Below are 24,751 nucleotides of genomic sequence, written 5' to 3'. Positions count from 1 at the left end.
TGGAGAGCAGCAAGCCCAGACTGGAACAGGAGCCTGGAGGATTCTAGAAAGAGTTTCTCCCAGAAGAGCAAAGGAACTGATGAACTGTCAGTCAGGTTTGACTGTTGGGACAACTGTAATGAGAGGTATAAAACAATGCTGTTCAAGTCAGCTATTTTCTGAAAGGAAACATTTTAAAAGAGATATTACTAGCTCCAATAAAACAAAAAAAAAAAGTTCTACTAGAAAAATGCAATAATCTGGCTTAATAGATCATATTTATAGACATAATAAAGACACCTAATAAGGATTTACAAAAAGTTACTAAGTAATGATATTAGAAGGATGGAAGGAGGGAGTGAAGGCATGTGACTAAAATCCTCATCTTCTGAAACAGGAAGTCGATAGAGGGATCCTAAAAGTGATCAATTAAGAGATAGCAATATACTCATAGTATTTAGAAACAGGAACAGAGGTATATACCAGTGTGCTAGGTTGAAGTATGTACTGAAAAAAAAAAAAGCAACAAAAAACATGTTCTTAATCTATTCCTGTGGTGTGAACCCATTGGAAATAAAACCTTTGAAAGATGTTATTTTTAATTAAGATGTGGCCCAACTGAATGAGGTTGGGTCTTAATCCTATTACTGGAGGCTTCATGAAGAGAAAGACACTTGAAGAAAAAGCTGGAAGTCAATGGAAACTGGAAGAGAAAGAAGAGGACATTGCCACGTGCATTGCCATGTAACAGAGAAGCCAAGGACTCAAGGATCACCAGCAGCCAACCCCAGAATGCCAGTCTTCAGAGAGAAAGCATCGCCTTGCTTACTTCACTGCGCTCACAAGGGTTATTGGAGGATTCAAGTTCCAACTCAGCCCAACATTTTGGTCCTTCACCCTTTTCACTTGCCTGTATCACCTCACCTCTCAGTATTATTGAAAAACCTTAATCTTGACATTCAGTTATTTCTCACCTTTTCCACTCTGGTCTTCACTTCTTTCATGTTTTGGTTTACCTTTCTCAGATTGGTTCCAACTTCCTTCACAAAATCGTCTTCACAGAGATTTTGTATTATGGCACTTTGACTATGTTGTTTTGGTATTGTTTTCAGATTACTGCTGTATGTTTTAATTCCAACAAGGTCATATAACTAGATGCTTCAAAAAGGCTAGCAACTGGGTTCTTTCATTTATTCAAGTTATGTGCTGAAACAGAACAGATAGATAAAACAGCAAATGGTAGTCTCTGCCCTCCATGAAAGAGAAAGAAGGAAAACAAAACCAACTTCTGCAGTGATTTAAGAGCTTTGATTGGGCAGGCAAGCAGTTAGAAGAGCTCTTAAGGGACAGTTCTGTAATGATTCCACTGGAAACAAGGACCAAGCTAAGGAGACATTAGTTGGACAGAGGACTGATTCCCAGTCCTGCAAGCCTGTCTTATTTACACTTTTATATTTTAACAAGCTATGAAAGATTTATAAAGCTTTTCAAGAATAGTTAATATATCACATAAGCTATTTGTCACTTAAGTGTTTAATAGGTACCAAAAATGAAATCGAACAAGACAAATATGTAGTCTTTGGGCTACATATTATGGAGAGTATTTTAAATTATTGTGTATCAGGAATTTTTTTTAAAACTGAAGAAAAACCTGAGCTAAGATATTGTGAAATTTAGATTAAAAAAATAAAAAATCAAATATAGCTTTAAAATAAAGCAGAAAATTGTGGTATTGTGACCTGAGAATGCAAAATTGGTTTAAATATAAAATTAGTTTCACTGAATATAAAAGTTCATTACAAACCTATCAAACGCTAAGCCTTAAGATGTTCAGAAGAAAGCTTATGAGGTTTCAAAGCATCTCCCTGTGATTAAAGATCTTATCTCCTTCATTAAATCCAGGATTAATCTACGTAAATTGGCTTCTTTCTTGATGTGGGGTTATTAGAGAACTGACAAGACGCTGCTTTTTAAAAATGATTAAAGAGTAATTAATATATATCCACATAAGGAATACCTTGTTTTGTGGATTTTTCCACTCACCATTTAATGGCAGAAAAATTTGAAAATTATAACAAGGGATACTTGGGCCCAGTGCAGCCTGCCATTAACATGACATTCTTTGAAGGTTCATCCTTTATCTTAAAATTTGTGCAGCAACATGGTTGTTTTTTTTTTTCCTAATATAAGTTTCCACTCAAAAAACAGTTCAACTGAAAGCGACACTTCAGAAAGGTGTTTATCCTATGAGAAGCTGGCACACAGCTCAAACCCCAGTTTGAAGATATATTTGCACTCCCTTCCCCATTTGCATTTGATCTTTCTCCTGCATCATATTTGTCATAAAACTTTTAAAGATAATTATTTAATCATGCAGTTTGTTCCTGGTATATATGAATGTATGTTAAGGACAAAGCAGTCTTGCAATTTATGTGAGTGAAAGTTTTTATTTTTTCAACATAATCCAATTCTAATCTTCTGTCTTAATCAAATTGGAAAAATTTTATTTTGTAGCTGCATTAAGTTTACAAAAAAGTTCTCCCACAATACACTAAAGCATTCTTCATGTTTTATTTCCAGTGCTCAGATATTTAAGGAATAAAACAATTTTAAAGGGTCTCTTTTAATTAACTCCTTAAAATACACAATGTCCAAAATCCATTTAGTCAATAAAGGTTTATCCTGCAGCCATCTATGCCGACTCTATCTGTTCCAACTTCAGTAAAATTGACGTTCTCCCGAATTCAATGTTATGGAAACACTGCTCATCATTTTCCACGGTGCCAATGAGTCTTTGTTAAAATTCTTCCTCTGCTTGTTTGCTGCGGGACTGCTTGAGCTGCTGCAGCCGTTCGATGGTTTCAGAAATAGTACGCTCTCCATGTACCTTATTGTCTCTTGTACGGATATTAACAGTGCCACTGGTTTTCTCTTTTTCACCAATAACTAAACCATAAAAGACAAAAAGCTTTGTTAGACTGAATCTAAAGATATGGAAGGATTCTTATTAAACATTTGACAGGACCAAGAGCCACCCTGTAGCTTCTGGTTCATTCAAATATACAAATGACTGGTTGGGCACATGATTTAAAAATCTATCATTGAAAAAAAAAATACACAACACACTGCAGTGCTGGTCTAAAAGTGCTGTGCTTGTTAAGTCTCTTAATCCAGCTTATTTAATAAAAACTTATTGTATGAAGAAATAGGAGGTGAAGGAGAGAAAACTCTTAGACAAACCTTTTAAGAGTTATTCTTTATCAAACCCAAATTTTCCTTTGTTCTATCAACCGAAGAAACAATACTTAAAGAATCAAGAGTGAAAGGAACTAAATTGATTCTTAACCACAATTCACTTAAGCTCAGGTCTCAAGATTTCAGATTTTCCTGAGCTTGGGAAAATTTTCTTTGGTCAGCTTCCTTCCATACCTAGGATGAAGTTATACTGTGCCAACTGCGCATTCCTGATCTTCTTATTCAATGTGCAGCCTGGATCCAGATCAATATCTGCCATGAATTTAGCATCATGGAATTGCTGCCGTACCTATTTAAACAAAAACACAGAATTCTTCAGATCTAAAATTAGATTTACATTTTGATCTTAAATGATTTTATTTTTCTAACAAAGGGTTTGGATAATCAAATAAGCCCTGAAAAAAGATTAATAACAGCTTATACTGAAGCATATTCTTAATCTGTGGCTTGGTTCTACATTTTAAAAACTCAAAACAACATCTTTTGCTCTTGAGACATAAATATTTTAGAAAATCCTTAAAAATCATAATAAAGGCAATTAGCTAAATTTAATCAGCGCTCTTAAAATATATAGATTACAAAAGGAAAGATATCCTTTGATAAACATATCTCAAGTTCCTGATATGGTTGCAAGAAAATAAACATATTATTAGCCTCCATTCAACATTCAACAATGGGTGCCCAGTTAAATAGAGAATATATTTCTGATCCCTCAAAGAGGTAGCAACTTTGTAAATAGTCTGGTAGGACACCACCTATTGCTGCCATTTATATGTATATTTTTTCAAATAAAATGTTGAGAGCACCAACAATCAGCTAAAATCATTGCCACAACTTCTTCCATATAACAGCTTCCATATAAAATTGTGTTTTACAACCCTCTATATACAGTAATCTAATTAATCAGATTAAAACTAACTCTAATTAATTAGATTAAAACTAATAGAACTCTACAAGAATAATTTAAATTAAAAAAATCAGGCTTTGAGAAATATTAAAAAGTATTTTTTTTCTTTCTGAATATTGATTTTTTGATTAAAAGAAAGCTTAATAAATGAAGGCAGCAAATAAAGGGGTTGAAGTAAAGACCAAATCAGTATGTCCTGAAATAAATTTCTAGAAATTTAAAATTGGCAAACTACATTAGAAATTATTATTCCCTGTCTTTTTTCTCTTTTCAAAAATACTAGTTCAATTTTATTGCCTTCAGTATATGTATATTAAGTAAGCAATGTTTTCAGTATTTTTTTCCCCTGCGCGAAAAGCAATGCACTCATAAAAAGACATTCAACATCATTAATCATTAAGGGAAATGCAAATCAAAACCACAATGAGATATCACTTCACACCCATTAGGCTATTATTTAAAAACAAGGAAAATAACATGTATTGGCGAGGATGTGGAAAAACTGAAACCCTCGTACACTGTTGGTGCAAATGTAAAATGGTGCAGCCACTGTGGAAAACAGTCTAGTTCTTTCTCAAGAAGTTAAATATAGAATTACCATATGACCCAGCAATCCCATTTCTAGGCATATACCTAAAAAAAACTGAAAGCAGGGGCTCCAACAGATATTTGATAATTGTAGGCTGTTTAATATCTCTGGCCCCAATCATTAAATATCAGTAGTAGTGTTCCCACTCCATTCAATAGAACATCCCCCAAACCCCCCAAAAACAAAACAAAACAAAACAAAAAATAAACACAAACCACATAATTGTTTCAAGTGTTAACCCATCCTCAAGAGGAGGGGGGAAGGTTAGTACTGTCTCCAGAAGAGAACTAAGTTAACTAATGAACTGATAGATAAAACAAATGAGAAGTGCAATCAATAACCCATGGAACATACTTTTTAGTTTTATAACTAAAACTACACATGTTGGGGGGAAAACCTTACTTTGTACAGTAATAAGTTTGACGGATGTGCTTATCAGCTGCTTTAATGTTCATTTATTTCTTTATGACAATTAAGACCTCAGCTAATTTATTTTGGTGATCTGGAAATGTTTCCCCATTGAAACAATGCTTTTTTATAACAATACTTCTAATAATTTGAAATTTCATACTGTAGGATTATCAATGGGCATAACAGACTGTTCTAACCTTTAAAATGTGGCATATGAAAGGATATTTACACATTTGTTAGTATGTTAGTTTCTTTGGGGAGGGAAAGGAGGACATTACATTGGTCAGGCATGTTGTTGATCTGAAAAAAAAAATTCAAATAATTGAATGAATTTGCATTAAAAATGAAAGAAAATTACTCTGAGTCAAAGAACAGATTATACTGCATTATGCATTTGGATTTATATATATTATAGAGACACTCAATGTTTTCTAATTTGGTTAGGAAGTTTTTCTAACAGGGAATATTACTAATTACACAAGTATATACAAAACACTATATAGCTACACCTTCTGATCATGGAACCATATAAAAAAGCATTGAAAAGGCAATGTAATCTATTTGGGGTCACCACAGATAGCAAATAGTAACATTTCTCTGTATCACAAGCAGCTTGATTTACCAAGTATCTATGGCTTATGAGATTTGAAAAGCCAAATAACAGATATTACATCTAAAGAAAATCATATTGAAAGATTACCTTTTGGGCATATTCATCACATGTTGGTCCCACTGGAACTACCATTATCTGGCGAGGAGACAGCCAGAAGGGCCTTTAGAAGAAAACAAAAACATTAAGGTAGATTTGGGCACATTTTTAAAATAAGGATAGCACATTTCCTAGTCTACATTTCAGTATCTTTTCCTGAAACACATAAGGACTACTCAAAAAAATTTTGACTTTTTTTCAATGTCCAATGAAGACTAAGAGGAAAAAACTCAGGACTAGAAAACTAACCTTAAATAACAAAAATTCGTAATTATGATGTCCCTTGCAAAGCAGATTGCAAAGCAAATTGAGGATAAGGTTTATGCCTCATACTTCAGTACATTACATAATAGCCATGCCTCTGATGAAGGGTTAAAAGTTCTTAACTACACTTTAGTGATTAACTATTCATACTTATTTTATTACTTATTCCTTGTGGGGCACCCAGACCATGCTTTCAGTTTATTCAAGACCTAATTTGTAAGATTCAGTAAATTGTAACTGATAATAACTGGTGACATTATTTTAAAATAACTGTGTTTTCAATAATGATTAAAAAATTATTTGTTCACAATTCTCCCTTGGAAGCACTTGTGGGGGGGGTTTCAAACTATCCTCATGATGCAGACATCAGGTTGTGTTTCTCTCCATTACCCCCTATTTTCAGTTCTTCTGTTATATCAGGGTAAAGGCTGGAGTAGACTTTAAATTCTACCCTCATTGAGGGCTATTGGATATCAAAATACTTGCTCTTTATGATCAGCAAGACTAAACAAGGTAAGTCAAAAGCCTACTCTTATTTACTGAGACAGTCACAGCAAAGCCATATAAATCCCAAACTGAAGTTAAATTACTGGAAAAGCAATCAAAATAACAAATATGCTTCTTACTGAATAATTCCTATTCAGAAAAATTACGTAACAAATCAAGTTATGAAATAAATATTAGTAATAACAAATGTTCTAAAGAATAGTAGTAATAACAAATGTTCTAAAAAAAAGTTGAGTTTACATTTTGATTCCTTACTTTTTAGTGAACACTTGTCATTCATTAGGAGTTAGCAATCACAATCATTCTACCTTTCCATCTCATCACTAAATTAGAAAGCAGACATTTCTTCTAGCAAATTCACATTATCCAGACAAATAAAAACGAAAACAACAAAAATTACCATTTGCCTCCATAGTTTTCAGTGAGGATGGCAATCATTCTCTCCACCGATCCCAAAATGGCTCGATGAACAATAACTGGCCTTTTCTTATCATCACCATCATGGCTATAAAGAAAAAGAGTTATTTGGCTTTAAAACATATTTTTTCCTTATATCCTTGGAGAATGTTTAGAGTAGGCACCAGAAACTCACCTTACAAAAGTAAGATTAAATCTGATGGGTAACTGAAAATCCAGCTGGATTGTTGCACACTGGTGGTACCGACCAATCGCATCTTTAATCTGTATGTCGATCTAAGAAATAAAGATAGGGTCATCATAAGATGCGGTCTAGAGTAAAGCTGAATTTAGTAGTTGAATTAGAGCTGATTTTCTGTTTTCTTTTCTTTTTTTAAAATTTATTTTAAATTAAATGTCTTCTTCACCCAAAAATGAAAATCACATTAGCCCAAAGATCTACCCCAATATACAATGGCACTGACCTTTGGACCATAGAAAGCTCCATCTCCAGGATTTAACTCCCACTTTTCACCAAATTCATTCAGGCTGTTTTCGAGTTGCTAAGGATAGAGCAAAATGACTTTTATTTTTGTTCATCTGTAACTTCCCTCCTTTCAGCCTAATACGAGTCTAAAAATGCCACTAGTCTCATAGATCACTATTCTTTCCTTTATAATTTTGTCCACTGAAACATATTCTCATACAAATCCCTTTTAAAGCTTATGGCTCAAACAAAAAAAAAAATTGAATAAATAAATAAAAATAAATAAAGCTTATGGCTTGATAACTACAAAAACATTCAACTATTTCTAAAATGTATAACCATAAAGAAAAAAATCAGCCCATTCAAACCTAGGAACCATTTCCAATTTTCTTTTGCTTTTATCCATTTAAAGAGGGTTAGCTGTCTTACATCTTGGACTGAGTCAATTTCACAGACTAATAGTAGTCAAAAGCATGCTGAAAAACACTGCTTACTTTCTCAGCTTGATTCCATACTTCAATATCTCCAAGGAATTTTTCTGGGCGAGTAGAAAGGTTCAATTTAAAAGAAAATCCAAAAACACTATATACTGTACGAAGAAAATCCAAACAACCTTTTATTTCATCCTCGATCTTTAAATAAAAAAGAGGAAATGATGGTTATTTTCCTTGACTTTCTTGGCACTTCTTTCAAAGTATTTTATTCCACAGGGTCTCATACCTGCTCCATGGCACAGAATATGTGAGCATCATCCTGCTGGAATCTTCGTACGCGGGTGAGTCCGGTGAGTGTTCCCGACAGCTCGTTCCTATGAAGTACCCCAAAATCGGCCACCCGCAGAGGCAACTCTCGCCAGGATCTTGGCCGGTGATCAAACATGAGGCTGAAGAAAAAGAAGGAAAATAAAATTCACTGATATTTAATTTCACAAGAATAAAACTTCTTAATATTATACTTATTATTCAAAAAGCTGTTAAGTTGTCCAAAAAGCCACTGATTCTTGTTGTCCATACGGCAACATTTCTCAAATTCTGGGCTTCATACAGCACTTTAAGCACTTATATGAGTAAAACAGCAAATAAATTATAACACAACTAAATGCAGCTAACAGAGAATGATAAATTTATTCCCACAAGCATGGACTCAAATTTAGGCTCAATATTTACATAAATTTGAGGACTGCCTTTAATGTTCATTTGTAAAAAAAATCTTAACCTCATGCAAATTGTTTATATCACTGGAAACAAAGTTAGATGTGTTTTCTTGTTACTCTCAAAAGTGCTTCATTTTTTTTTGTTGGTCTGAAGATGCTTCAGAAACTTGAACTTACTCCAAGAATGAACTCAGTTGATACCCTAACATAAAACCCAGGCTCCTCATGGAGATTTCCCCATCCCACCTCCTCCGACTGCTAGGAGCTGTGAATACTGTGGATGGCGCTAGGCCAGAGTTACTGGCATCCATGGCTCTTCACCCAACTTTCAAGAAGGAAAAGTAGAACAGACTGAAACCAATGAAGAGCTTCTAAGGATGTCAATTCATTAGCAGTAGGCTATGATACAGTATGTTCCTTTAAAAAAAAAAAAAAAAAAAAAAAAAAATATATATATATATATATATATAGAAAACCTCTAAAGCTTCTGCTAAGTCCCAGATTCAGTCTCTCTGTTTTATATTCTGCTTTGTTCACTGCCATAACCCCAGTGCCACCTACAATGTCTATGGATCTTGGGGATATATTCAGACACAGGAGATATTGTGATGCCACAAAAATGTTACACTGAAATACTCTTCTATTACATAATTGTTTTTAACAAAAATTCTTTTAAAGGAGGACAAGCAATATAGGACTAAGCATAGCACAGGAAAATCTCTGACAGAAACTCAAGGCTGCTGAATACCAGTGTCCTGGGCAGTTCATGGGTTTCAGAGCAAATAACTCCTTCTCCACCTCAAAGGAGAACATGTTCTCACTGTAGTGCTGCCAGTGACCCGAGGTCATCCAGAGCCGGCTATTGTAGATGTTTGGGGTGACTACCTCTTGGAATCCTCGTTTCCTATATTCACTCTGTCAGAAAATGAACAGAATACATGCATAGAGAAATCAACACTTGTATTTTCTGGTGGCAATAAATATTTGAAGAGCAAGAAATTTTATACCCTCTAGTAAAGTTCAAGATGCACATACACTATGATCCAGAAATTCCACTTTGCAATGTGTACCAAAGAAGAAACTTGCACATGTATCTAAGGAGGCTTGTAAAAAGGATGCCACTGCAGCATGGTTAGTAATATGTTAATATTGAACATTATATAATGTCCATCAATAAAGGACTGGGCATATTGTGATAGTTATATATAACAGAATAGCATGCAACAGTGAAAATTAACAACTGATCTGTATGTAGTCAAAAGGATTCCAAGGGGGTAGGGGGTGGGGGGGGCTTTCCACTGTATGTGCAATGTTTTACTTCTTTTAACAAAAAATCTGAATGAAAAATAACTGTGTAAATATTTGTTAAATCTGGGTGATTTTATAGATGTTTATCCTATTCTCTATACTTAAACTTTCACGTTTTCAAGGAAAATAAAAATGAATTAGTCAAAGAGGACTCAGAGCTCCTGTGTAAAGAGTACACATCCCACTTCAAGTTTGCCAGCTTCTGTTTTGTGTACATATCCATGTATATGAACAAAATCATGTATTAGAGAATTTTTTTAAAACATTTTATGATACCACACTTATATTTTTATTTATTCTTTTATATGTTTCTTCTCAAATACAAGATTATTTTTCCTTTTCGCAAAACTTATTTAATAAGAAAACATCTTAGATCCTAAATCTACATAAGAAAATAATGAATATGGTTTACCCTGATAAACTCGATAAGTGTATTATAAATGTAGGCTCCCTTTGGCAGGAAAAAGCAACTTCCAGGGCTGAGTTCATGGAAGAAATATAGTTCCTGGTCCTGAGTAAAAGAAGAGCAAAAGAATGTTTATATTTGTATATAACACTGATAAAACACTAGTGTTTTTAAGCTCAGAATATTGTCACGATGCTCCATATTTTAATTAGCGCCACTCTGGAATCAAAGAAAACCTGCTGACATTTCTAGAATATGATGTAAGGGTAGAGAATTGCATCTGATTTACAATTTAGTAAAAATATTTTCCATGCCTGTTAAATTTCTGAATCCAGTCAAGTTTACCCAACAGTGAAATGGAGTAGGGGGTCTCTCAGTTCTCTTCTACTATTCTCAGAAGGACCTCTCTTAGCTTTCAGTTCCTCAAAGCATCAAGATTCAGGTTTCTTTCTTTCTTTTTTAGGAGGAGGGGCAGGAAGGAGACTGGGAAGAGACAGTGATACTGAAATGGGAGATGAAGCTGGCTGACTCTGGCCTATGGAGAAGGGAATGTAACAAGTTTTTTCACACCTCCCTGTCCAACTCCCCACCCCACCCTCACCAAATGCCCAAAAGCTTCAGTGAAGGGCCGCGCTAATCGTTGCAGGACTGCTTACTGCTGGAATTTATTGCAGGGAGTCAAGGGGCATGGCAGTAGATGCTGCCTCCTGTCCAAGCTTCAGACCTAACAGATGAGGACCCATGGCACACCACTTTAGGAAGGAATGTTCTTCTCAAATCTAACTTCTGGTTTAGAGAACATGAAGAGGATAGAGGGATAAAGGAAATGACACCAGAGAATCCATCAGAGTCACGGTATCACCTTGGCAACAAGTAGACTAATCTCTCTGGTATTGAGTTTCTTCATCTTTAAAATAAGACAATAGGACTAGATTATTTCCAAAATATCCCCCAGCTCCATAAAATGCTGTTACACTTCTTTTACAGAAAATGAAGTTATCAGTTTGTTTTCAATAAAATAAGTTAAAATACAGTTCTGTGTATCCTGAGTACATTCCAGAAACATTATGCATACAGTCAGTCAGTAGTTTATTGCTCATAGGGGATACAGTACCATAGTTACTTGGAAGCTAAAGCATCTCTTCAAAAGGCATCTCCCTTCGATTATATTACAAAATTCCTGGTATTTGATTCTGCTAAATTTCAAATGAAAATGAAAACGAAGAGAACTCATTCTAAACACATCACTGTTCTTTAACATACCCTCCCAATTTTCCTATGATCTCGGTTTTTAGCTTCTTCTTGGAACTTCTCCCACTCTTTCAACATTTTAGGATCTGGGAATGAAATGCCATAAATTCTCTGAAGAGTCTCCATATCTGCTTTGCCTTCCCAGTATGTGGAGGAATTCTGAAAACAAGGATTAATCATGAAGCAACGTTCCAATTTTTAAATATCTCACACTTTTAAATTTTAAGAGTTAGATGTTATTTCTGATAACCATCTTATCAGTCAAATTCACATTATTCCTTATGACAAGAAAAATGACATAAAACGTGCAGTCCAGAAGCAATTCACAATTACTTTGGGGCCAACTAGGGGAGAGCTGTGTTCGTTCGGCAGCTGGCGGTTTTCTTCCCTCGGAGATGCCCACCCTCAATGCCCTCGCAAACCCCAGGTCTATGAACATCACTCTGACTGCAAGGTCATCTCTCACAAAGTGATTACACAAAAATGGAAAATGAACTAACAAACAAAAAAACCTGACATAATTCAATTATTCTCATGATTTAAAGTGCATTCTAATAATCACCCATAACATGTTTATGAACTAGTATAAAATTTGTTAAAAAGAACAACATGGGTAAGTATAAGCTCAGACACCTGGAGGGCAAAAGCACATCACTTAGAGAGACTCTCAAATCTCTCTGAGCCATGATGGTTCACAGCTGCTTGATTCTGTGACTCTCCAAAGCTCCATCCCCATATGCTCTAGTGAGCAATGTCAAGTCAGTCACTCCTTGAGTTAATTTGTGTGATAAAAGACTGACAAGATACAACCCCCATGGAAAAGTTGGCAGATAGCATGAGAAAAAAAAACTCCATCCTTTTATACACAAGAGGGAACCAATGAGAAAAGTGATAGAAAAGAGAAACCAACAAAACACAAACTTTAAACATGTATCTCTATCAAATACATTTAGATAGAGGATCTTTAAAGTTACAATACCTACTTTGTGTATTTTCAAAGTTTTAATTTTGCCAGTGTGTTTGACATGCGGACCCCGGCAGAGATCTATCAAGGGGCCACACCTAAAGATAAAATGAAAGGAATTTTAACAAAGACTGAAAATGACACATGCATCAGTTGCAGTTGATAACATTTGATAACCTCACCTGTAGACTGTGGTAGTTGGAGTATTCACTTTTTCATTCAATATCCGGCATTTGAACTTGTTGTACTAAAAACAGGAAAAATGATTTTTTTAAAAACCCTCCTATAATTTTCACCTCTCACTAATGTAGCTAAAATAAAAGATCTTTATTCAGTCCATCTTATTACAGCATTTTATGAATATAAATATTTCAATGTTTCATGAATTAAAAAAACGGTTATTCTAGTAATGGGTGGAAGGTGATGGTAGTACAACATTGTGAATGTAATTACTATCACTGAATTGTCCTCTTAAAAATGGAAATTTTGTTAAATGTTACCAAGATAAAAATTTAAAAAAAAGGGTTAAGTTTTTCTAATTAACAAAACAGGCTTCTACTTAGTACACTGAACCCCAACAGTACAATTTTAAGTAACATAATAGATGATACAAAAATGAAGCCATATGTCACAGTTCAATTTACCTTAAACATTTCCAGTAAAGTTTCTTTCTTAACTTCTAATCTCTCAAAAGCTTGTTTTTCTTTAATGATTTTCTTACATAAAGTCTCCAAAGAAGAGAAATCATTGCTGGACACACCCCTGAAGGGGAAGAAATTATAACCTCTTTTCACTCCATTCTAGCCACACTGTACATTGGAGGAATGTTTTTTAATTATACTTTAAGGGGAAAAAAAAATTAGACCCTTGCATCATATATTAGAATTTTAAACATTTTTATAAATTATTTACAGATTTTATACTTTCAGTGGTTTCTACCTTAATCATCATGAAGACTTTTCCTATGAGTGACTTCACTCTTCAACTATATAACCCTGAGTTGAAAGGGGGGAGGGCAGCAGCTTTATTTTACTCCCCATACCTTAGGGTTTCACCTCCATCAGGCTAGAAGAGAGCTCTGTGCAAACCCACCCCCACCCTGAGGGCACTGAAGCCTTTACTACATCATAAGTAAACTGCCATGCTTCAAGGTTTGGTAGTGGGAATATCTGGTGACTATGAGGCAATGAACTTTATATCAACCCTCCTTTCTTGAGATGAAAACTCTTTAAAAATAACTTTTGGGCCCATAGTAATCCAACTTGTTTTTCTTTTTCCAGTCACATAACTTACCCTTCTTCAAGGTACATGTCGTAATAGAATCCATTTTCTATCGGTGGACCATAACACAAACATCCACCGTAGACTCTTTCCATGGCTTCGCCCATTATGTGAGCACTTGAGTGCCAGTATACCTGAAAATTCAAAGAAAAATGGGAAGCCTTGAGTCTGGGCATAAAAGGTTGAATTAAATGGCTGTTTGAAAAAGAAATAAAATTTATTGTAAATAAACCAATATATGAAAATGTAAAGTTACAAATCTGTAAACTGGGCTGTGATTCTATTCAAAGCCTAAATAATTTTAAAGGATTCTAGTTACTAAATTATATCTCAGAAATCATCTGGTTTAGCTGTTTTCAAACTAATTAAATTCAAATGAGAACCATTAATCAAAGGGGATGGATTTTGTTTCCCCAAAACACTCACCACTCACATGTGGCTGCCTTACTGACTGCAATGGCCCAGGTTCTTTGAGTCAATGTAACCATAGCTCTTGCCCCTATGCTTTCTTTTCCCCAACTTACTGCTATATAAACTCATTTAAATTGGGCTGATATAGACAAAATCAGAACAGAAAGTTGGTATTTCTGTTAGAACCAAAATGGATTTAATAGGCTGCAGGTAACTCCAGACCACATTCATACACAGCAACGGCCTCTGTGCCGCAATCAGCTCAGGGGTAGTCTTTATTCTCCCAATATTAGGGGTATAACATTATAGTTTATTGGAGGAAAAGTTTGAAAAGTACTGGTCAAATGCTGCATTACAGTGATGTATAAATTTATAATTAAATATATCAGTGCTATGCAATGAAAGAGCACTATAATAATAATCAGCCTGCATTTGATGGCAAGGTTTTCCATTCATTTCTCCACGATGGTATAAACTATAAAGGGAAATAAACTACTTTGCTTCAGTGATAGTTTACTTACGTATGTGGATCAATGGTTTTCAAATGTATTCTGGAATCATTAAGTTTTTTTTATGAGAATTTTTTAATACCATATTTGTACCTTAATAAATCTTGAAAATACTGCTGAGTATACTCTGAATAATTTGAATGACTGCCTTAACCAAATGCTACCATATTATTTCAGACTGTCTAGTACAAATTAAGTATTCAATAAATGGTATTATTTTAAAGTTCTATGTAATTATTTTTGAAAAAGTTATAATTTAGATCTGATAAGTGACATAAGTGTAATTTTAGGTAATCATCAGTATTCTACACTGAAATGCTTTCTTACATTTGAATGTACTATATTATGAAACATGATAAGAAAGAAGAAATTACAAGGGCAGGAATTAATATACATTATGAATACAAATGTCATTAAAATAATTGGTACTTAGGTTAGTATATGCTATTCTATTAATCATGCTACTATAGACCAAACCTTTGCATCAATAGTGATTATGGATTAAAAAAGGGCAATTCATTCATTGATTAGTAAACTGAAAACATGAAATTAAAATCCTATTTTTGTATAGTATAAAGCCATTTACAATACAAACACCTTAAACGATATAATTTTTCAAATCCTGTCTAACTTTATGAACAATAGATCTAGCACCTTTCCTAACCCTCCCTATTATAAGTGCAAGTGATGAAAAGAATAACTTTTTCTAGAAGAGTTCAGTTGAATGAGATTCTTAGCCTTTTCGATTCATCACCTTAAAGTGCTCCTTCAGAGGGAAGGTGGCAAGCTGATACAGAGCAGGTTATCACCCAGCTACAGAAGCTCTTCATGTTCCAACATGAACACCCCCATAGAATTCCATATTCTTTACAAACGATAGTATATAATAACCAAGGTACTCTGTAATTTCTGTAAGTATTAATATAAACCTGGTCAATGCAGAAAAGTAAAGAGAGAAAAGGAAGAAACATTCATCTTCTAAGTTTGAGAAAAAGTCCCCTGAACTCAAAAGACAGAACCCAGACCATGTTAACAATAGCTTTTAAGAGTTGCAAATTTGAATTTTAAAATAGGTAAAAATATGGAAATCAACTGTTCAATGGAGGGGTACTAGAAGTAATATTTAAATGTATTTGTTAATGTATGCATATTGCTGACATATTGACTGATACAGTATAGAAAACAATTTTTACCTGCCCTGTCAATTCTTAATAAAAGTTCTAGAACATTTTCCCCATTGAAGTATCCAATAGTGAAAACAAATTTATTCAACTTCCCCTCTTAAATTTATAACACAAGCACTTACTTTTATTATGTTCCCTACATGAAGGACAAAATGAATTTTGAACTTAAAATTTCAAATATGACAGTGACATATTCATAAACCTTAGCTACCCATAGACAGTAGTAATGAGCTGGAAAAGACTGCAAATATGAATCTTCACCCTGAAATTTGATGGATAACTTGGTACTGAAAGACTTACTGCCTGAGCTTCCTCGTCCTCAAATTTGAGAAGTTCCAAGGTACAATCTTCCTCCAGAGGGCGGTCTAGGTCCCAAACAACTTTATTCACTTTAGCAATAACAGTGTTGTCAGCCAGGCCTTGACTTAAAAAAAAAAAAAAAAAATCTATATATAGATACACACACAATAATATACATACACATAAGAAACGAAAAAGAGAATATCTTTTGTAGCAAACATTGAATTTGAGAATAAGAACAGGCAAATAAATCAATACTATATATATATTACACACACACACATCTTAAAAAGAGAAATAAAATAGAAAAAGCAACAAGCCTTCAAGAATATAACCAGAAGATTCTGAAAATTCAGAACAATATTTGCCATTTAATGCTTCTATTTAAGCAGACATGGCATCTCTGAAAAATAAGCCCTAACAATTTCCAGTTTGATTCATCTTTAATTTCTCCAAGTTTTCCACAAAGCCAAGTTATTCAGATCCCAAAGGAAAAGGAAGCTACTAAATAACTTTTCTGTTCTTCTTGCCTGCTTTAATCTTTAACTAGTCCTTTCTTCAAAAGGCAATACTAATAAGTCTACAATTGTTTATATGCTATGTTTTCTTTCCTCCTGAGATCAGATGGAGACAATAAAACAAAACATACACATTTCACAAGGCATACGTGAGTTTGGCAGAGGGAAATGCATTTTTATCATATTGGTATAAATGTTTTCAGATTAAAGAACTGAGCAAAAGGTGACTAATACTCTATATTCTTTGGGAAGAAAATGAAAAATGGATAAAATAATCTGTACTTTGTGATTTGTAACAAAACAAAACTTCAAAGAAAACCCTTTTGAAGCAAACGGAACATGTCTTTTTTTCTCCCCTCTCACATTCGAATCATATGAACATTAAATAGCCCATTATTCATGCAACAACTTCTCAAAGAACAAGGAGTCATGCCGGACTTTTGTAAAAATGTCATCAAGTGCCATCACTGTAATGATTGACTTAACCCTAAAGCTAAAGCTCATTGTCTTATAAAATTCAACCTAGAATCTTGCAGTTCTCTCAAAAATGTTTTCCATTTGATAAATACCAAAATAAACACATTAAAAACATTAAACAGTAATAGAAAAAGATTACAAAGGTTAAACTTGGCAGGATAATAAAGAGTTTAGATAGAGCTCAAGATCATTGTGGCTTATACCTAATTCCACAAGCTATATTATATGGTGTAGTTTTCCAGGATTCTGCATCAACCTGTTTACCATCAGGCAGAGTGACTTTAATTGGCTTGCTATCTTTTTCTGCTTTTTCTGCCAGAATGGAATCGTGCTCTGCTTTTAGTTTATTATACATCTCAAGACGTGTGTTAATATATTCAGGCCAAGGATTCAACTGCAAGACAAAAAATAAGGAAAGAAATAATCAGTAAACACTTGATTTTCATTTTAAAAAAAGGGAAAAAAAGATTAAAAAAATAAACATGAAAGCCCAAGATTACTGATTCAACGTGGTATATGGATTGCTGACATCACTTTAATCCCGTCCTAAACAAAGGTTAAAAATAAAAAAGGAATTAAATGCCCTCCTATTAAAATTTTTAAGAAAAAAATATACAAAGGTATAAATAATATCATAACACTGGGACTGCCAACACCATGAGCTGACAACTATTACCATTTCATTATTATTTGCATCAAGTGTTCTTTCTAAGCTTGGCAAAGAAAAGGGAAAAAAGAGACAAAGATCTGACTGATCTTATTGTCAGAGAGACAACATTCTCAAAAACAGTTCACAAAACAGTCAAAACCACCAACACCTATAGCATTTTCAACTTTCAAATAATAACAACACAGACAATTACAGCTGCACATGAAAGCGAAGGAGATGGTTTAATTTTACCATGAGTTTCTATTTTGATACAGGTTTAAATCAACCAGCTATAATAATGACTTACTCAAACAAATGCTTTAAAACTTAGTTAACTTCGATAATGCTCCAAAAATTCTACATAGAATATATACTGGCAAAACATGCTTAATCTGAAAGGAGTACAAACTAGTATCTAATCTGGAGAACCCAACTTGAGATAACAGAGAATGAAAATCAACTATAATATATGGAGCCATTGTGCACCCAACTTGAAATCCTGGTTTTTGGGGTCCTGGTTGTCCACTATGTCAACCTTAGACATTAACAACATTTGCCTAAGTACAGTTAAACATAGTTAGAAACATTTAATAAATATAGTTAAACAGCCATAACATTTTAAAAAAGATTTTATATGTTTAGCCTATATAAATATCTCCTTTTAGAATATTAAGTTTACTTTATTTTTTCCCTTTATACAAAATTTCCTTCTCATTTCAATCATATCTTTTCTCAGCTTTCATGTTTTCAAATGGTAGAGCCCCAAACCCTTTATACTTCCCTCCTATAGCAGTGCTTCCCTTTCTTTAGTTATTTAGTCACTCTTCTTGGGAGCTTTCCATCAAATTATCACACGAGTCCATAAGCCTCGATGGTGAAGAACCCCTGAGCTAACTGAAAGCTCATACCTGTCACTCCATAACTATAGTCTGACCCACTCAGCCTGGTCTTGCCTATTCTGAAGCACAAGTACAGTCCCACCCACATGACTCTTCTGCATCTTACTCCAGTGCATCTCCATATCCACTTGGCACGTCACAATCAGACCTTAGTATCAAACTGAATTTATTCATCATTCATTGAGCAGATAACCTTCATGCCAGGCTCTGGGAATGCAGATGAATAACACCTGCATATTGTCCTTTGCTGGGGAATGAGACAAGTATATAAATGATAGAAACATGGAGGAGGAGGAAAGTTCTTGGATATCTCACTGTGCACTCTTTTTTTCCTGACAGATCATTTAAAACATGCTGTGCTAAAAATTCCATATTCAGAAGAGTCCTCTGGGAATATCCTTTGGTTCCTGTCTCCAGGCTAAGTCTCATGCACTATTTGAGAACAGCATTTACTATACGTATTGAAAGTATAAAAGAGAATTTAGGGAACATACTCATTTTTCTATTTACTCACAATTTTAAAAATTCAAAGCCAACAGTTTCCCCCACTACTGCAGTAGTAGTAAAATGAGCAGGAGATTGACTGAATATAAGAGAAATGCAATGACTAAATAGGGCACCAAGCCATGCTACACTTGATCACTTACAAACTTACTCACAAGGGAACAGAAGCACTATAAATTTAGCAACAGTAATATTTAAGAAGGCAGCTCCTTAAAGCCAGTTTATTGTGCTATAGATACTTCTAAACAGCCTGTTCCTTTGTGCTTTTGCATTCTGGTACAAATTTTCTAAAGAGTCTTCAATAAAACAGTTACAATAACTAAAGCGAAAAGTGAAGCAGAGCAGAGCAGTTCAGCTTCAAAAAGCAAGTAGGAAGACAAGCTCAACTGCTTCCTAAAGCAAAATACCCAGGAACCAGGTTGATTCTGGGTTGGATTTGAAAATGCCACTTCCATTTGATGTGAGACTGGGGAACTGAGAGAAAGGATTTTCTCTAGACTTGAGAGGCCTCAGGTGGATTTGCCCTGGTTCAAACCAAAACCTAGTGGCAAGTCCAGATGGAAACAGTGTGATGGGTGTCAAGGAACTGGATTTTCTTAGGTTTTGCTTTCATTAACTGTAAGCTAAAACACCAAGTCTCTACCCCTTAACATCTCATTTAATGAGCTAATCAGAACTAGTATTGATCTAGCAACTAAATAATTATCAGTCCCTTTCTCTCCAACTTGTATTCTCTGACTTTATATCTAACTTCATAATCAGATGATCTTACATTCATACCCAGTTTGTCTTCCTTTTTCAATAATAATTGCAAACCATTTTTCCCCTTGCAGACTGTGGCGGTTTGGAGTTATGTACCCCACAAAAAACATGTTCTTAAACTTAATCCATTCCTGTGGGTGTGACCTAATTGTAAATAGTTTGATGAGGTTACTTCATTTAAGGTGTGGCCCAACTCAATCAGGATAGCTCTTAATCCTGTTACTGGAGTCCTTTAAAAGCAGAGTGAAATTCAGACAGAGAGAAAGCCACAGTAAGCAAGAAGCTAAATGGAACCCAGAAGAGAAAGGAGAGGCCGCCATGTCACAGAAGAGCCATGGGCCAAAGATCACTGGCATACAGCCCCAGAACTCCAACCTTCAGTAAGAAAGCATTGCCTTGATGATACCTTGATTTCTACTTCTCCTAGCCTCAAAACCATGAGTGAATAAATTCCCATTATTTAAGCCAACCCACCGCATATTCTCTTTAGCAACAAGGAATCTAAAACAGACTATCCTTTCCTAAATGTCTCCCTAAAACCATCTTACAGCCCCATGTAAATGATTAAATTCCTTACACATAGGATAAGTCTGAGACAGTTCCCTGCCACTTCTCAGTCTTTGAATACAGAACCTTAAAACATTTACCTCTGCTCGACCTCCATCCCCAGATCCTTCTTTGTTCTTCTTCTTGCCGCCTTCTTTTCGTTTCTCCTCACTGATACTTGCCTAAATAAGCAAAAAAGAAATGAAAGTTTTATATTTTAATCTAATTTAACTCCCTCCATCCTGCCCCTAGAAAAGTTCTGATGATGTTATTTTAGCATTATTTATTAAAAAATAAAAGTAAACAACTGATTTTGAAAGACTAGGAAGTTTTACCACAGGCAAACACAAGTTAACAACTTCCCATAAAGACAAGTCCTAAAAAGTAGAAGGGAGTTATTTGATAATATTCAGTTTCTCAAATTCATTTATTTTGCCCATGACTCTTGCTTCAGGTTTAATTGGACCATATACTAAACATATTGTCACAAAAGAGCATGCAATTTATTCAGTGATGGTATTTTCAGAAACAATATCTGATGCAATATATATTCATGCACTTCACAAGTACTAATGAAAGCCTAGGTACTCATGGTACTTTGTTAAATCCTGTAGAGGGAAAAAACAAAAGACCCAATCCCTCCCATGTGGAAACAATCCCCTCAGAGAAACTAAGGCATACATATGCAAGAAACTCCCGGGGCGGGGGAGACAGAAGACGACAGCACCTGTGCTATGGTTAGATGTCAAATAAGCTGTACACATTGGAGGTATGGGATTTAAAAGACGAGCAGGATTCATAGACCAGATTATGAAAACAGAGCTAAATATCCTACAATGCAAAGAACAGCCCCCTACACCCACCCGCCCACAACAGAGAACCATCCACTGTACAATGTCAATAGTACTGAGGCTGAGAAACCATGGTCTACACTCTACACTCTGGGATATTACAAAAAGAATCTTCTCAGAAATGTATTACTTTCTTCACTGCTACTCAAATGGAAACATGCTAAAGCAAATTATACTACAAAATATTTTACAATTTACAAAGCACTTGCACAAACAATAAAATCTGGTTCTTACAGCAACCTTGTGAGATGGCTATTATTATTATCCCCACTTTACAGATAAGATTAAATTGGTAAGAGCCAGATGATTTTCCTAGGTTCACACAACCTGTAAGTGGCAGGAAGGAGGAAAGTGTCTTTGGGAGGAAAATTGGGATGTGAAGGGTATTTTATTCAGTTCTGTATATGTTTGTGTCCTTTGAATCTTTTTTGACAGCTTTATTGAGATATAATTTAAATATCATAAAATCCACCTATATAAAGCATACAATTCAATGATTTTTAATGTATTCACACTTGTGCAACTATCACCATAAACAATTTCATATTTTCATCACCCTCCCCAAAATACCCAAACCCATTAGCAGCCACCCATGGCCCTTGGCAACCACCAACCCACTTTCTGTCTCTCTATATTTGCCTATTCCAGGCATTTCATTCATACGATTCATATGTAATGAACTGGAATAGTGGAGGAGAAAGAGGGAATCAACACAAGGGCTTTTCTGTGTTATAAAACACCTGTCCATTTTACAAATGAGAACACTGGCTCAAAGAAGGGAAGTAATTTGACTTTAGGTAGATACTTAGTAAGTAGTAAGTAGATCCAGGACCTTAAATCAAGTCTTTCTGGAAACCTAAGGCCCATTCTCTCTTTATTACAACAGAAAATTTTCTGTTCTTTATTTCCAATGAAAACAAAACAAAAATGTGAGTTTATATATTGTATATTTATGTTAAAGCAACCACAAATTTCAAACCAAGAGTTGGGACACAGAACTGGATTGTGAAGGGAAGCTACAGAATTATTTTCCTGAAGGATGTTTAGGAATGAAAGAAAAGTATCTGCAGAGTGTGGCTTAAGTAAATTCAAGCTCAGAGACTGACAGCTGGGATAGTGCTTGAAGTCTGGTCTGGTTCCGTAACTCTGAGTCAAGCAGTCTGATGGAGTATCGGTCACTGACTTTTCTCTGATGGGTAATGGGAGGCAGGCTAGCACTGGGGTTATGAGTCTGGACTACAGAGTATTGGGTTTGGGCAAGTTACTTATGTTTCCTCATCTGTAAAATGGGGATAACAACAGAACCCAGTTAGTAGAGTTATTATGAGGACTGAATGAGTTAATGCATATAGTGCATTAAAACAGTGCCCGACCCATAGTAAGCACTCAGTAAATAGTAGCTATTGTGCAATTATTATTATAGGACAGAGAAATCATGCTTTGTTAACAATACATCACCTCCAACTAAGAATGACACAGCAGAATATTTAGACATGGAAAGGTGTTGACTATTTACTATTAAGCAAATAAAGTAAATAAGTTACAAAACAATAAAGATACCATCTTTAAGTAATATATATCCATATATATATATCCGTATATATTACTTAAAGATGGTATCCATATATTTCACACATATTGAAAAAAGTCTGTGGATAACTACCTTAAATTATCCTTAACTACTGTAAATCACCTTAAATTTAATTTATATAGTTTAGAATATGCACACATATAAACTTTCTTCATTCAGTCTGAGTTAGGGGGCATCCTCATTTTACTGATGAGAAAACTGCGGCTTTTAAGTGACTTGTCACAGAGTTAGGGTTGAGGCTGCTTTAGCTGAAAATCTCATAACTTCTTGGACTACTGCAACAGCCTACTGTGCGTGGTCTCACCTCTTTCCAATGCACCTTCCACCCCAATGCCAGAGTGATCTTTACAAATACCATCCATATATCACTTTTCTGCCTACAATCCTTCATGTATAGAACACAATTTGAAATAAGCCTATCTTATTTGCCTACCTTCTCAGGGCTGCACATCCTGCCAAGGCTTATCTTTTGCAAGCAACCCCAGACACAATTTTCTCTGGGTGTACCTTTTCACTGCCCTCACTACCTGAACTTGTGTTCATTCTTCCAAGCACAGTTCAAGCAACCCTTCCCAAACTGAGTTAGGCGCTCTCTCTCCTGTATTCCCACAGGGTTTATCACATTGTTTTCCTTTCTCTCACACACTAAGCTGTGAGGCTCTCAAAGGTAGGGTCTGTACATCTTCCTATGTACAGCGCCTGGCAGTCGATCATAAAAACAAAACAAAAACAACCACGACTTGGCAGTGTGCAAGTGACCTTGGAGATGTTCCCGGGCACTGGATGACACCAAAGAGAAAAGTTCAAAGGTGAAATGATCAGCTTTGTGAAGGTGCTAAAGCATGCCCCCGGGGAGAAAGCCAGAATCCTCTGGAGTCCACCTGCTGGAGTTATCCCTCCTTCCCCATTTACCAGCCAAACAAGCTGGCGCACGGTGGATCACCTCGCAGTGACTCGGTTTCCTCTTCCTTAAACCAGAGCAGTAACTCCTCCCCCCACAGGCTTTTAGGATTAAATGAAGTTCTGCAACGCTCTTCCCGCACAGAGTGAGTCAAATGCACTAGTCCAGGGGTCCAAACCCCTGGATTCTAATTCTGTCTTGGCTTCTAAAATTAGTTATGTGGTTCTGAGCAGGTCGCTCACTCGCCGCCTGTTTCCTCATCTGCAAAGAGGACGGGCCTAGAGATGACCGCCAAGGCCCCCTCCTACTCCATGAATGGACGATTCTTCCCCAAAGGGAGCTTGGACTTGACCAGGAGCTCCGCTGTCCCCTGGCCTCCTTCGCCCGGCACTGCCGGGGCAGCTTCCTCCTCCCCACCCGCATCCCGCAATCACCCGGCGGCGTCCGCAGCGAGGAGAGCCCGGGTCCGGGCTCCGGGCCCCACTCAGCCAGCTCACCGGCTTCTCCTCGCTTCCCATCTTCTCCGAAGGGTTGCTGGCCTTCTCTTCAGACATCGGTGAACCACGATGGGAAGACAGAACCAGAAGCGACCTTCCAGGGAAGAAGAGTGTGGAAGCCGGTCGCAGGTGGACCAAGACGCCCGGGAACACTGCGCTTGCGCCACGTGGCCCGGACTTGACCAGCTGACGCAATCTGAGGCGCCCAAACCCCGCCCCCTTGTTGGCAGAACGGATAGCCAATTGACAACGCGTGAAGGCGGGCTCTCTAGTCCCTAAGCTAAT

General features: G+C 35.7%; 1 protein-coding gene across 1 annotated transcript; it reads right to left on the bottom strand.

Moving 5' to 3' along the window:
- Positions 1-2,417: 2,417 nt before the first annotated feature.
- Positions 2,418-24,640, bottom strand: TARS1 (threonyl-tRNA synthetase 1). The gene is made up of 19 exons (XM_037799313.1): positions 24,467-24,640; positions 20,728-20,808; positions 17,470-17,660; positions 16,272-16,395; positions 13,880-14,001; positions 13,231-13,348; positions 12,769-12,833; positions 12,606-12,684; positions 11,635-11,781; positions 10,378-10,476; positions 9,406-9,572; positions 8,225-8,387; positions 7,999-8,136; positions 7,503-7,580; positions 7,214-7,314; positions 7,022-7,126; positions 5,842-5,914; positions 3,409-3,523; positions 2,418-2,925 (listed from the first exon to the last, which is right to left on the bottom strand). Exons 1-19 carry the CDS (start codon positions 24,521-24,523, stop codon positions 2,777-2,779), a joined length of 2,172 nt encoding a protein of 723 aa, XP_037655241.1. The 5' UTR covers positions 24,524-24,640; the 3' UTR covers positions 2,418-2,776.
- Between the last annotated feature and the right edge of the window lie 111 nt (positions 24,641-24,751).

The sequence above is a fragment of the Choloepus didactylus genome, chromosome 11, assembly GCF_015220235.1.
Source record: "Choloepus didactylus isolate mChoDid1 chromosome 11, mChoDid1.pri, whole genome shotgun sequence".
NCBI lineage: Eukaryota > Metazoa > Chordata > Mammalia > Pilosa > Megalonychidae > Choloepus > Choloepus didactylus.
Note: the sequence above shows the minus strand (reverse complement) of the source record. Positions and strands in the feature narration are given on the sequence as shown.